This window comes from Molothrus aeneus, chromosome Z (genome assembly GCF_037042795.1).
Source record: "Molothrus aeneus isolate 106 chromosome Z, BPBGC_Maene_1.0, whole genome shotgun sequence".
Taxonomy (NCBI): domain Eukaryota; kingdom Metazoa; phylum Chordata; class Aves; order Passeriformes; family Icteridae; genus Molothrus; species Molothrus aeneus.
In genome coordinates, this window is record NC_089680.1 from 58,605,144 (window position 1) to 58,620,485 (window position 15,342).

The following is a 15,342-nucleotide window of genomic DNA, read 5'->3' on the forward strand; positions in this document are numbered from 1 at the left end:
ATGGTTCTGTTTGTCATTTTTGCTTATTTAGGACAATGCATACTATATTCCACAGTAAGAATGATTAGTCTATGTTTTCCATTGTTAATGGAGAATGCTGATGCATACCTGCCAGGACATTGACTCTTTCTGTTTCTCTGAATAGGATTTTGAGACATAGAGGACACTTTGGGAATGTCTCATTAACCTGGCAGCTGTTTCATAATGACTCTACACTGAAGCCAGGAGAAGAGTTCAATGAAACATATGGGACGGTGTACTTTATGGATGGTGAAGGATCAAAGCAGATAGTGCTCCATGCTGTTTCAGATAAAATTCCTGAATTCAATGAATTTTACATTTTAAAATTGGTGAACATTTCAGGTACTCTCGTCCATATTCCTTTCCTATCTGGTAGAAAATTATTATATTTAATCAATTAAAAAGAAAACAATCCTGCAAAGAGCTTTACCTTGATGCCTATGTCATCCTAAACTTTTCTGATGACATTTTAGGTTTCGTTTTTCATTTTTTCTTTAATTTAGATATATGAACACAGTTTTGGAAGCAGACCTTTAAAAAGGATGCCTTTTAGTGATTTCAGAGGTGTAGAGGCTTTGTGTAGAGCTGACAAAATGAAGGTATAAAAGGTTATGCGTATCTACTATAATGGAGATTGGCTGGTTTGTTTGCTTTTTTCTAGAAATTTCTCTAAAATACAAATAGTTACCACTTCATATCACTTAAATTACAACCGCTACAGGCCTGCTACTGAGTAGAGTTCCAAATCTGCTGGACTCCTTCCACCTCAGTACTATTTATGGTCTTCTGTGCCGAGATACAACTGAAAATATGTTGACATTTCTGTAAGTGAAGTCCGTATGCATGTACAGAAGATTTCCTACTTAGTGGTGCATGGAGGCTCTACAGTCATACCATGATCTTCTTACTGTGGAGAAGTAGGTGGCTAATGGCAGGACTTAGGAGTAGTTTAACACACAACTAGTTACCAATTTTGCAGGATAATCTCTGTTTATTTGGAGGCAATGAACCAAATGTTGTCATTTCATATTTGTGTAAATCTTGGAGTACAATGAGAAATGAATTTGACCCCATGTGTTTCAAATGAAACAAAAGCAACCTATCTCATTACTAATTCAGGAGATCTGAGCTAATCTTGTTTTAACTGAAAGACATTTATATTCTGCAATTGAAAAATAACATGGCTTGTTTTCTGTGAAAATGTTCTCGATAGTGTTTTAAAACCAATACAGTTAATTTATCTTAATCCTAAATTTGGAGAATTTTTTAAGAGTTCAGAGGCACTTTAAAGAAGATTTAGGCCTATTTAAAAGGTATTTTGTTTAAACATTTTAAAATACTTAGTAACTTTTTTCAGACCAGTAACTTTTACTCTTAATTTCCATTATATAGGTGGGTCTCCTGGTCCTGGTGGGCAGTTGTCTGACACAAGCCTTGCTGTAACTGTGATGATCCCTTTCAATGATGACCCTTTTGGAGTCTTCGTTATAGATCCAGAGAGTCAGGACAGAGAGATAGTAGAAGATGTTCTTTCTGAAGATGATCTTTCCTATATTACAGACTTCACCATCTGGAGACGTCAAGGCACTTTTGGTGCTGTCCGTTTAGGTTGGGAAATACTGTCCAGTACGTTTCAAGCTGGATTACCATCAATGGTGGACTTCTTGTTGCTGGGATCATTTCCAAGTACAGTGCAATCTCAGCCGCACATGAGACGCCATCAGAGTGGAACAGATGCTTTGTATTTCAGTGGAAAAAAGGATGCATTTGGAATTATTGGTCTGGAATACCCATATGATGGAAATACTGCAGTAACTAATTTTACATTTTCAGCATGGCTAATTCCTAATGTCAATACTGATGGTTATATCGTTGAAAAGGATGATGGCAATGGGACCTTATATTATGGCGTGAAAATCCAAACAAATTATTCTCATGTCTCTGTAGTGCTTCATTATACAGCATTAGGATCCTATATGACATACATAGCCAAAGCAACAGTCCTGAAATATCTTGATGAAAGTACTTGGGTTCACATTCTGATTACTTTGGATGAAAGTATAATTGAATTTTACATGGATGGAATTCCAGTTCTAGGAGGAGTTAAAAGCCTTAAAGGAGAAGCAATTGCTGATGGTGAGGCAATAGGTTGTATTATTTTTCTTCATATGTAAAGTTCTGCAAAATATGGAAGAGTCTAGCTCCTTGAAAGATGTATGCAAGATTCAGAAATTATTATATCTGATTAGTTAAAAGCAATTCATAGAAAATTCTAGGGATTTTCAAAAACCATATAAATGGAAGTAAGAGCTGGGAAATTTTCAAAAAACATCAGAACTGTAAAGGAGCTTGAATGTCAATAATTTAAAAATAATAGTTAATAATTATATTTCCACATGTAGGCTTATAGATATTTAGCTATACATATAGTTATATATATTTACAGTTAAGATTTTGATTAGATTTACAGTATTGTGGCTAAGAAAGAATTTTTTCTCTTGATTTCTGAAGCAAAATACAATAATATTTTTGATTCTAGTTGTGTATTATATTACAGCTAAACCTCGACTTTTTTAAGCAATGGATTTTTCAGGGTTTAGATTTACTTATGCATGTATTTACATGATATATGAAAATTTTGCCCATCTGTTCAATGATGTTCCAAATAACATTAGCATATGTACTTCACTTCCTCTAACTTGATATTCCCAGATGTGACTTAGTCATACATAACCGTTATGGACTTTTACACTCAACTAGCATAGCAATGAGCATCATAATAATTCCTTTACCAAGTCAGGTATTGTATGGTAGGGATATGTTTATGTTTACTCTTTCTTTTGCATTTCCTCACTCTTCCATGTGCTTCTTTTTCATAGTAGTAATCTCCTTCTTTTCCTTTCTTTCTCTCCCCCTCAGTTTCACAGGTTTTCTTTCATGGGGATAGGCAGTGTGTGATTATCAAATTCTTGAGTACAGGCTCCTCTGTAATCAAAGAAGGAAAATTTAATAACATGCAGTGATGTTAAATGCATATACATCTACATGAATATATGTGCACAAACATAAAGCTCTGTCTGGATATACTAGAAATATATGCTGAGGTTTTTAATCTCTCACCATTTAATGTTAGATACAGTGGGTGCTGTAGCCTGGCTTTTTTCACCATCCTCTGCTTTGTGTCTTGGGACCATTAGCAGTTGTGGTTGCTTGTTTCTAGAAGTGACACTCAGTGGCACATTTCCTTCCAAAATCAAAAACCAGCTGAAGAGATATGTTCTCTATGTTTTAGAGTGATAGGAGTATGAGCTATCAGCTTAGTTTATTTGTGAAAAAGAGAACTGTCATCCTCTGATTTGCTGAATAGAATAATTTTCGGGAGAGAAAGAAATGTTAAAGCGGTTGTAAAAAGTGCTTGGAACTAGGTCTACATTTCTTAAGCCTCTCTTCCAGTGCATAAGGGTATAAGCATGTCCTGTGTAGCTAATACTCTGATTATCAGAATGGATTCTGTGTCCTAGCAGAGGACACATTAAATATAGAAAGATAAAATGGGTAAAGCAAGTGTTCGGAAAAACAAAATTGAGATGGGCTGCAGCTGGCTGTGAAATTTTTTAATGGAGAGACATTTCTAAGATTCATTAAGATAAGGGATGATGACAATGTGCAGATAGAATTAGTAGGATGAAAAACATGAACCATCTAGGAAGCATCTAGGAAGGAATTATTTGACCTGAAATGTTCTACCTTTAACACTGAGATGAGGCTTCAGGAGCCTCCCAGTCTACATTTCAAGATAATTGTGATTATTAACCCAGGGACAATCAACAATTTAGCACAGATTATTAAATAATTACATATATTAGTTATTTTGAACCCAATAACATTAGAAAAATTCTAATTTTCTTCTCAGGTCCAGGAATAGTGAGAATTGGAGCAGGAATCAATGGCAACAGCAGGTACACAGGTTTAATGCAGGATGTAAGGCTTTATGAGAGAAAACTGACACAAGAAGAGATCTATGAACTCCATGCTACTCCTGCAAAGAGTGATGTACACCCTGTCTCTGGGTATTTGGAGTATCGGCAAGGAGAAACCAATAAATCATTCATTGTGTCTGCAAAGGATGACAAAGAGGAAGAAGGAGAGGAGTTATTCATCCTAAAGCTCATTTCTGTGTGTGGTGGAGCTCGAATTTCAGAAGAAAACACAACAGCAAGATTAAGAATACAGAAAAGTGATAATGCTAATGGTTTATTTGGCTTCACTGGACCATGTATTCCTGAGGTAAGATGCTCATAAGGAAAGCTACAGGAGATCAAACTAATGGCAAGGCTAACTAACCTTTGAAGGGCCTTGATTCTACATTTTTAGTTTCTGTAGTCAAGCAAAGTTTTCTAGAGTTTGGAATTGTGTAAATTCTGTTCATACAGCCTCAGTCACTCTAGCATTTCTGATATTACTTTTTTTTAATCCTCTCCAAATTATTTTTATTAAGAAAATGTATCTTATTATACAAACTGAAAACTAAGGCTTAAAATTTCGTAGAACAGTTTTTTTCCTCTACTTCTGTAACTTCTGAGACTGTAACCTGATGTGATCTTGGAGGGAGTTCATTTTCTTCTTAGTATCTGGTACAGTTCTGTGTTTTGGATTCAGGATGAGAATAATGTTGATATCACAAGGATGGTTTGGCTGTTGCTAAATACGGCTTCACCTGAGTTGAAGACTTCTGTGTCATGCTCAGCTAGTGAGGAGCTTCACAAAAAGATGGGAGGGAGCATGTTCAGGACAGCTGACCTGAATTGGCCAAAAGAACATTCCATATTACAGAATGTCATGTCCAGCATATAAACTGGGGGAGTTACCTGGAATGCAGTTGGTCATTGTTTGGAAATGGACTGAGTTTTGGTCAGCATGTGGTGAGCGATTGTGCTGTGCAGGAATTGTTTCTCCTGAGTTCTGTTCCAGTCTCTTCCTCCCTTAAATTAAATCATCATCATTTTCATCATCATATTTGATATGAATTCACTTAATATTGGCTGGAAGTTACTGTTTTTAAACATTAAATATGGAGGTGACCATGACCATCATATATGCAGTATATAAACTTGAATCTTTTTTTGAGGGGATTGAAATAATAGTAATTAATTTTTTAGTTTTTTAATCATTATGAGGGAGAAGACATGACACCCATTTCTATTGTTATTAGATTATTTTGGGAAAAAAATTCATAATGCTTTCAAATTTGGGAGCTCTTATGACCTCTTAAGTTCATCCTTTCTATCTGAAGTCCTTATGATGTGTTTGAAGGCAACCATCTTGCCTGACTGATGATAGTATTCAGTTCGGTTCAGTTTGTTTTCCAGGTGCCTACTATATGCTACCATAATGGATTCCTTCAGTTTCCAATGCCACTGATAATTCTGTGATGTCACAGATCAGCAATCAACCGTGACACAAAATTAAAAATTTATGTGGCATGTTAATTGTTTAGCCTTTATCTTATAGCATTGTTTATCAGTAGTTTAATTTCCTTATGTCTGTATCTGTCCATTGAGCAGCTGAAGGCATATTCAGTATTTGCACTGTGCTATACAGCAGCTCTGAAATTTACCTAATGCTTAAGATAGCTTTATTCATTCTGATAACTTTCAACTAAAATGATTTTCTATTTTAGTTTGATGATCATAAATTTTTTAATACACTTCGCCAGTATCAATACCTGATTTGTTCCAAATATGTGAAATTTTTGCTGCTAAGGGCATGTACTTTATGAAGACAGAATTGCAAAGAGTACTGTAGCACAAAAAGTTATTCAGTTTTTTCCTGAATCATAATAGTATAGTTTAATTTAAATGTATCTATTTTTTTCCATAGTGGTTTTAGTGAGGGAAAGGAGGAATCCAAATATTTCTTTAAATTAAAATTAAAATAGCTGACATTAATATAAAACAGTATAGTCTTTTGCTTTTGATACACACATTTCAAACATTGATTCTGTTTTTGTGTCCAAAAGAAACAACAGGGTACAGTTACTGGCTGACCTCAGGGAGATGCTAGAAGCTATTGCAATTTCCATTAAGATTGTTCTGACCACCATCAACATCAGTTTCAGCTTCCTGTCACTCCAGAAGTGCTGCAAGTAACATGACAGCATAAAGAATTCTGAACATTTGAATAGCATTAGAGAATTCAAACTTTTATATTTGTTCCTTTGATTTACTTTGATCATAACAAATATGTCAATTTCTTGCTTTCTTCCAGGCTGCTGATGAGGGTTCCACTATATCCTGTGTTGTGGAGCGAACAAGGGGCGCCCTAGACTATGTGTATATAAATTACATTATCTCACAGGTTGATTCCAGGGGCATTAATTACTCCCTTAGCGATTTTTCTAACAGCAGCGGCACTATCACATTCCTTCCTTGGCAGAGATCAGAGGTAAACCCTACCTTCCTATTAAATATTAATTCTGTCCTTTGCAAACCTGCTGGAAAACACCTTCTGAGGATGCTTGACATGTTTTCATACTAAAGAGTCTTTTCTTCACATGGCTTTTTTTACATTTTACAGGATTTTTTCGTCTTTGACATCTAACAAGTGATAGGATAAATGCCTATATATCTGTGTGCATCTCACTTCAGACATTACTGTGCATGCATGAATGCTTAAATGCAAATAATTGCACATAAAATATGTTTATATATATGTATATATTAGATATATGTATACCCATATATATGTATATTTCAAGTATAGGTGGTTCTGGGTTGAATAGTGGAGCCACTATTCAATAGTGGAGCCACTACTTCTGAAATTGGAATATAATCAGATTTTGCATCTGAGTTGTGGAGATCAGTTTTATCTTCACAACAATTAAATAGACAGCAGTCAAATTCACAGCTGTAATCAAATGTCTTGCAACTGTTAGAATGTTAGCCATATTCTGTCTCTTTTGAATAATATATTTCTGTGAATTTGATCCCAACCCATAGCATGGGAATTTCACATTTATTTGAAAAAGAGGTGTGGGACCGCAATACTGTAGGAAGTTCATACGTGTTTTTTATTGGTGTTTGTTAAATAGAAAGGGTGGATTGATAGTAGAAAATACTGTCGTTAATTTTCCTTCTGTCATTCTGTTGAAGTCAGTAGGGACTGAGTGAAACCTACTGACATAATTTGAAATGATCCCAGTGACTCAGAGCTGTAGATTTGGTCCCAGTTAAACAATGTAACTGATTACAGCTTGGCAAAAACTTGTGATTTTGGAAAATATGCTCCTGGAAGTTCATTAACTTTAATTCTCTACTGAAATGTATTACTGCATTACATACAGTCATTTAAAGTTAAATTTGCCAAACTTTTCCAGTCTGGCAGCATGGATGAGGCCTGACTTCATAAAGAAGTAGAAAAGACCTGGTGAGCCCTCTTGCTCCATTGCTATGTGGTCCAATATATGGTCTACATATAGAGAACCTAATGGTCATGTCCCTAAGAAACAGACTGGGAGCAGTTGCTCATCAGGTGAAAAATCTTAAAGAGAATTTCCATTGACATTTTTAAACTACTCATTCCCATGGCTCTACAACAGCTTCCTAAATTTTTTCTCCTATATATTTGTCAAATCACAATATATAGGAAGCTGGAATCATCTGAGATTAATATTATAGCTTATGCAGAGCAGATTATGTTACATGGTAGGATGATCTGTAACCTCAAGTGTCAGGTGGCATTAAAAGCTCACTTCACTTGCTCTCTAAATTAGATTAATTGCTGTAAAGTCTCTGACGGCTTGGTAAAGATGTTTTTGGAGTTGGAATTCTAAACTTATCATAAGGTTAAATAATTTGGAGGGCAATAGTGTCCTCTACATTTCTTTCTGAACTCAGAGCAGATACAGCTGATTGACTAAAAATTTAATTGTTTAAAAGGGTCATAAAAATCTTAAGGGATGTATGTTACATACTTTGATTTCTCCATTATTTTGTCCTTCTCTAGGTCTTAAATTTGCATGTTATTGATGATGACATTCCGGAGCTAAATGAATATTTCCGTGTGACATTGGTTTCTGCGGTGTCTGGAGATGGAAAACGAGGTTCAACTCCTACCAGTGGAGCAAGTATAGATCCAGAAAAGGAAACTACTGATATCAGCATTAAAGCCAGTGACCATCCATATGGTAACAATGTTGAAGATGATACAGTCTTATTGCAGATTTATATATACTTCTAGCTCAAGAGGTAAAAAATTTGCCTAGCCTAGATAGATGAGGAAGCAATGTCAAGTAATGCACTTTATCTAACTTGAGATTAATTCATAATTTTTATACAAGAATGAAAGTCAAATTACTTACTCTTGAAAATACTACAAAAAAGGAATTAAAGCTGCCCCAACAAAACATGGGATCATCCCCATTTGCAAGAAAACCACATTGCATATTGTTAATTTTATGGTCATTTTTTGTGAAATGAGAATTTGTGAAATGAGGATTTGTAACAGAGGGAGACATTTAAACATGCCTATTGTTATACCAATAAGTACCCAATATTATGACATTTGAGTTCTTTTGGGAAGCATTGAATTCATTCTTGGGAAATGTTTTTTTTAAGACTAACATGAATATCAGCGAGAGTGAGAATGGTACATAGTACATTCCTGGAAATAGCATGATTGAATCCTAAAGGCATCTTAATATGTTTAAAATTTCATAAACATTAAATATAGATATTAGAAATATTTCTGGTTAAATTTTTATTATTATAATTTGAATTTTATATGAGAAACCATGTAAATTATAATTTTTGTCTTTCAGGTCTACTGCAGTTCTCAGTGGGGCCACCTCCTCAGCCCGGTGATGACATGATTGTGCCAGCCTCTGCTGTGCCCCATATCACTGTTAAAGAAGAAGTTGGACATGTCAGATTATTGGTAGTTCGTGCACAAGGGCTTCTTGGAACAGTTCTTATGGAATACAGGACAATGCCACTTACAGCTTTCAGTCCTAAAGATTATCAGGTATGGCCATTGCAAAGGTGTGTAATTATTTTAGAATTTAATTAAAGCTATTTGTCCTGGAAATAGCCATCAGTTTGAATATTTTAGCTCTGCTGTGATTCTTTTCACAGAAACAGTTTGTTTTATTATGGTGTTGTGATAGATGCATAATACTATAAAAAAAACCCCATAGTGTCCATTTTGCCTCCTTTCTGTGCAGCATGTTGTGTTTCCTAAGAAAAGCTCCTGGGCTGGATTTTTATATCCTTAAGAAAATTGTGAGTTCAGGAAGAATGGATATTTCCTATTGTTTCTAAGTATATCAGACTTTATATGACCATACAAGTGCATATGCAGGTGAAGATAATATTAGTCCTTACTAGGACTTGTACATATTCAACAACATAGCTTATAAGTACATTTTCTTCTCTGACTGCTCTTTGTGCAGAAAAATGTAGATAAATGAAGATGCTTATAATTCAATGAATTTAGATTGGTATTTCTTATAAGAACGTCTCAGCAGATTTTTTAAAGTGAAGAAAAGTAGATGTTTTGATAAAGAGAAAAAGAATTGAGGTTTTATTTCTTTTTTCATTTGGATGAGAACACTAAACTTGAACAAAACTCTGATGACCTGTCCTATTTCAGGCTGTTTGGGGCTCAATGGAATTTCAGCCTGGAGAAAGATACAAGTACATTACTGTTAACATCACGGACAATTCCATTCCTGAACTAGAAAAAACTTTTAAAGTGGAGCTGTTGAACTCAGAGGGAGGAGGTAAGGTAACATATATCAACCCACTGGTTGTATTTTTGTGATCTTTATTTATCCCTTAAAATCTAACCTTGAGAACTATTTCCACATTATTTCTAAACACACACCCTCCAGAAAGCAGTGATTTTTTTCCGAAAAAACTGTCCTTCATATGTTTTGTTGATCACTGCTGTAAACAATCAGATCTCAAAAGTATATTACTGCCATACATTCAAAGGCAATTGCTGCTTTTAAAATTACATAATTCCATAGTTGATAGAAGGAAATAAAGTAATGTAAAAATTTTTTCTTTTTTTTTTTCAAGTTTTCAGTATTTAAGGTTTAACAGCCAAAGGTGTGCTTTTTATCTACCACTTAAATGAAACTGGAGAAATTGCAATAAACTGGCTATAGCTTATTCAAATAGATTATAGCCTTAGAAGATTGTGGGTTTTGAGATGCCTGCAGAGTTTAGCTGAGTTGGAGAACTAGCTAGAAGCTAGTGTAAATCTTGCTGTGAGACATTAGTCTTAGAACTGTTGGAAAGCATCAGTGCTCCTGCCACGTAAAATCAATTTTGCTTTACAGAATTTTTTGATTTACAGAATAAATTTCCATTGCAAAAAGTTTTTAAGGGAGATTCCTCCTGGTTGGAGGAAAAGAAATAATTCAAAATATTGAGAGCCATAAAGTGCCTTTTTAACTGATATTTTTCTAATCAATTCAGAATTTCAAGTGTGATGCCTTCTAGAAAGTTAGATCATATTAACATGAATGTCTGTGCTGCAATGTGGCATGATGGTGTTATGCTAAGATTCTTTTGATAAAGTTTGAGTTTTCATGCCTGTGGAATTTTTGGTCAAGTAGTTGTTTCAGTTAAGCAAACTTTTCTCTTTCACTTTTTTTGGTTAGAAAACTTGAGCTAACTTTGGTAATTTACTAGATGCAGATACTTCCTCAGCATAATCTTTTGGAGCTTTCCAACACCACTGCAAGCACAAAACTTAGAATAAAGGCTCCATCAGTTAAGCTGCCAAATTTTTTCGACTTTCTGGCACAAGTTTTTGATTTGTGAGAAAATATTAGAGTAAGAGGATTTCATAGGGTTGAGCCACTTCTTCCCTCTCCTCCCTGCCCCATTTCTAATTTCTCCAATAGGCTTGAGAAAGAGGGAACACAGAAAGAAAGGAAAAAAAAAGATAAAGTTACATGTGTTTTCCTTCCTTCTGACTTCCTTTTATGATTCCAGTGCAATAAATTAAACAAGAGGTAGCATATTCAATATTTTTTCTAGCTGTTAAGAGAAATTCATTTTGAAAATTGACACTTTCCTAAAATACACCTATCTTTTTGTGTTATCCAGAAATGTGTAAATTACTTTCTGCTTTCCCTTTATTTATAAATGTATATATGTGTATGTATCTGTATGTCTGTCATCTTAAAGTTTCTGAGCTCTTTAGAAATGATGGAAGTGGTAGTGGTGATGGGAACATGGATTTCTTCTTTTCAACTGTCCCTCAACATGGTAAGCTTTTTTGATTAATCCTGTATTTTATTTTTAAGTTTCATAGATGTCATAAATTATTATGCTTGGTGCAACTTCCTTTACATGCAGTTAGAGATTATTAATTTAGATTTAACTTAAAATTTTACAAAAAAAAATTCTTTTCCATTTTAACTTAGGTGTAATTTCATTAGTAGTGAGTGTTTAATGTAAAGCAGAGTACAACAGGCTCATATATAATCAAAACTATATTGTTGTAAAACACAATATAGCAATTTCAGAATTAAAGCTTATAAAATTATCTTTGTCTGAGCATTGTCAAATTTTCCTGGGAGGAAAAGCAAAGGTACTTTTAAAATTGAAGGCAATTTTAGAACTACCTTTGATAATATATGATATAATATTCTATGTATAATTTACCCTTCATGGCAAAAATACTCTTAAAATAAAGTAAGTTGTGGTAGATTTTTTAATGAAATAATTTCATCTTTTTCCTCTTTCCTTTCTTCATGTTTCTATTTATGTCATGATATAGAGAAAACAATGATAATTAATATTGATTAAAAAATACCAAATGAAGAAATAACATAGAATATATAGGAAAACCCTATGCATATAGGACTTCAAATGGAAACCTGAAAAATGTAAAAATGTTATATGAGCACCCAAATGCCAGTAGAGTAATATTTTTTCTTTTTTTTTTTTCTTCTTTCTTATCTTTTCTTTTTTTTTCTTTTTTCTTTTCTTTTTCTTTTTTCTTTTTTTTTTTTTTTTGGTTTCCTTTTCCTTCTTTTTTCTTTTTTCTTTTTTTTTTTTTTTTGACATTCTGTTTCCCTTTTACTTGTTTCCAGGAATAGTTTCCTTTAGTGCGAGACTCTTTTTTTCTCTCTGAGCAGTAAGTTATGTCAACCATGACAATATCTTTAGAAGTAGGATTTACTTGACTTGGTGGGGTTTTTTTGGTCATAGTTTTTTTTCATTTCAGCTTATGTCAGGATGAGATCTGCATTCATCTTGTCTTTCCTCTTATACTGTGGTTTATAGTATAACTCCTCACTGTCCTAAATACTACTCCATTTTCATTCATTAAACCTGTAATTTTATTTTCATTCCTCCCTTAAAATAATACTTTTTTATTGCATAGTTCTTCAGAAGGACTGAGAGGACTGCCTTACTGAAAGTCAGCTCCTTTTACGTACAGGGGATTATCATGTGTTTTAAAAAGAAAAAAACAAAGATAAACAGCACAAATACTTCATACTCTCTTTTGTATTTTTGTAGCATATTTCTTCAGCTGCTTTATTTCATGTAAGAAAACATAAGAGATAAAAATAACCCTTTTTGGAACTTTCATTTAACAGCTAGCTTGGGAATTGCATCCCACATCCTCGTGACTATTGAGGCTTCTGATGATGCTCATGGTGTGTTTGAGTTCAGTGCTGAGTCCATTTCAGTGAATGGAACTGAGCCTGAAGATGGAGATAGCAATGTTGTGCTGCAGGTTAGAAAGCTTTGAGTCTCATATTGCTGCATTGTACTCTTCTGTCTGTTCTTACTGGTGTTCTCTGATATTTTTGTCATTAGTCTGTGGGGTTTAGAACAACTTTGTCATGAATATTTGTTTTTCCAGTCATGCAGTGTTTGCTAATGTATATTATTCAGCTTGAAACTAAAATAATAATAATATCCAAAAACTTAAAATCTTCTACTTACTTAGAATCAAGGGACTACTGTCTTAAAATAAGTGTTGATAATACAAGTTCTCCAGAGCTGAGATAATAAAAATGACATGCTTTTAAAACACAGACATATCTTTAATTCATCATGCTATTGTGTTTGCTTAATTACATTTCACACTTCTGTGTTTCTTTCTCATAGAACAAAAATATCTGCATCTTTATATGTTTTTCTTAGGTTGTGAGAAGTCATGGGACCTTATCTCAGGTGACATTGCATTGGATCATAATCTGCGATCTCACCAATGACCTGGTCTCTACGTATGGGAATGTAACATTTGATGTTGGCCAAGTGAGAGCAAATATTACATTACAGGTTTCTCCTGATGATGTTCCTGAATTGGATAAGATGTTTTCAGTCTTGATCATCAATGTGTCCCTTGGTCGTCTTGGATATCATACTAATGCAACAGTAACTATTTTAGCAAACGATGATCCATATGGAGTCTTCATCTTTTCTGAGCAAAACAGACCAATAAAAATTGAGGAAGAAACAAAAAATGTCTCTCTGACAGTTGTAAGATGCGGTGGTCTCCTTGGTACAGTAATGGTGAAATACAGAACTATTGGTGATGAAGAAAAGTTGCCTTTTCTTCCACCTGATGTTGTCAGAGCAATAGAGGGAAAAGACTATATACCCGTTACAGGTTATGTGATCTTTGCAACCAATGAAAGTGAGGCCACAATATCCTTGCCTATTTTGGATGATGATGATCCTGAGAGATCAGAATCTGTTTTTGTGGAGCTAAGCAGTGTTGTTTTGATCAAGAAAGTTCAGGATCGGCCAAGTAAGTGTCTTACATAAAACCTACAATTTAACTATGAAGGTCAGTATTTATATATAACAGGAAAAACTGCAGCAAGACAAATGAACTCCAATGAACGTCTGCCAAACTGTATACTTAAGATATCTCTTAGTTACCTGACTTGTGCCTGTTGACTTTTATTTCCTTTGGCACACTATTTTATTGAAAAAGTATGAGTATTTCTTTATCCGTTTTGCATTTCTTATGCAAAGTGTTTCAGGCTAAATATGTTAAGATATTTGTTTATGTACTAATACATGTTTATTTAGCATTGTTTCTGGAAGTTCAGCAGTAGGAAATAGCTAAGCTAGTTTTTTAAATTAAACTACAAAAAAGTCTTATTTAAAAAAAGTGACGTGCTCCTTTCTTAGTGTTGACAATGTTTACTTAGTTTCTCATTCAGATAAATTTGGGTCATTACAGCCTGAGTGTGCTTACAGCCATTTGCGCTTCAGAGCTTCTTGGCATGTCTAATTGCTGCCCTTGCTCACAGATTAATAATCAATATAATATAATATAATATATAATATATAATATATAATATATAATATATAATATAATCAATATAATTAAACATAATTCCACTTGGAGTTAAAATCTTACTTATATTTCATCATATCAAAAGTAAAACTGAAATTATTGTGAACTGTATTGATCTTATTATTAGTCTTATGGTTAAATAATTAAATAAATTCACAGTACTTCATCTTTTCAAAAATTATGGCTTGTATGCTCCACAGCATAGTAGAATAATGTTCAGATTTTCTGCCAGAACATAATTTAGACACATGTATTTTGATGTGGTTTGTAGTTATGCTTTGTCCAATTACAAAAAAGATAATTTTCATGAAAACTAGAGACAGCTAATTTTACATGTGTGCCCATGAACTCTACAGCCATGAATAGTAATCATTTCACTTACCACTCACTAAGTTTTCTTTATATTTCAGTTAAAAATTCTCCTCGACTTGGTTTAGTGGATGAGACAATAGCTCATGTGATTATTGATGCCAATGATGACGCTTTTGGAACACTTCAGCTTTCAGCTTCAGCTGTGCGAGTTGCTGAAAACTATGTTGGACCAATCATTAACGTGACCAGAACTGGGGGAATATTTTCAGATGTTTCTGTGAAATTTAAAGCTATGCCAATAACTGCAACAGCTGGTAAGAAAGCAGAATAGCAGAACTATGCAGCCTTTGTTAAAACTGAAACAAGCAAGTGTGTAATGAATGATCTGTTGTATAACAAGAATGAAATATAAGGCATTGACTGTGCTTAGCAAATATGAATCTAAGCCCTAGGGGAAAGTTTATGCATTATCACTAGAGAACTCAAAAGTCAAATGAGGGAAGGAATTGGGGTGTTTGTTTACTTAGTTTGTTTACTTAGCACACCACCACTTAAACACCCCCTTTCCCCACACCTCCCAAAATGCTATAGTAGTATATGTAAAAACAATTTAGTCCCATGTATATATTTAAACATGTATATATTTAATAAGCTTAGTGGAGCTTATCG

The 15,342-nt window shown here is 33.9% G+C and overlaps 1 protein-coding gene across 1 annotated transcript in view; it reads left to right on the forward strand.

The window, feature by feature from the left end:
* Positions 1–15,342, forward strand: part of ADGRV1 (adhesion G protein-coupled receptor V1) — a 276,070-nt gene that overhangs the window by 42,749 nt on the left and 217,979 nt on the right. Inside the window, exons 20-30 of the mRNA XM_066568694.1 lie at positions 146–363; positions 1,414–2,157; positions 3,935–4,308; positions 6,289–6,465; positions 8,026–8,206; positions 8,840–9,042; positions 9,670–9,799; positions 11,220–11,300; positions 12,641–12,780; positions 13,194–13,803; positions 14,772–14,987. Coding sequence (XP_066424791.1) covers positions 146–363; positions 1,414–2,157; positions 3,935–4,308; positions 6,289–6,465; positions 8,026–8,206; positions 8,840–9,042; positions 9,670–9,799; positions 11,220–11,300; positions 12,641–12,780; positions 13,194–13,803; positions 14,772–14,987 — 3,074 coding nt within the window. The remainder of the gene's footprint in view (positions 1–145; positions 364–1,413; positions 2,158–3,934; positions 4,309–6,288; positions 6,466–8,025; positions 8,207–8,839; positions 9,043–9,669; positions 9,800–11,219; positions 11,301–12,640; positions 12,781–13,193; positions 13,804–14,771; positions 14,988–15,342) is intronic.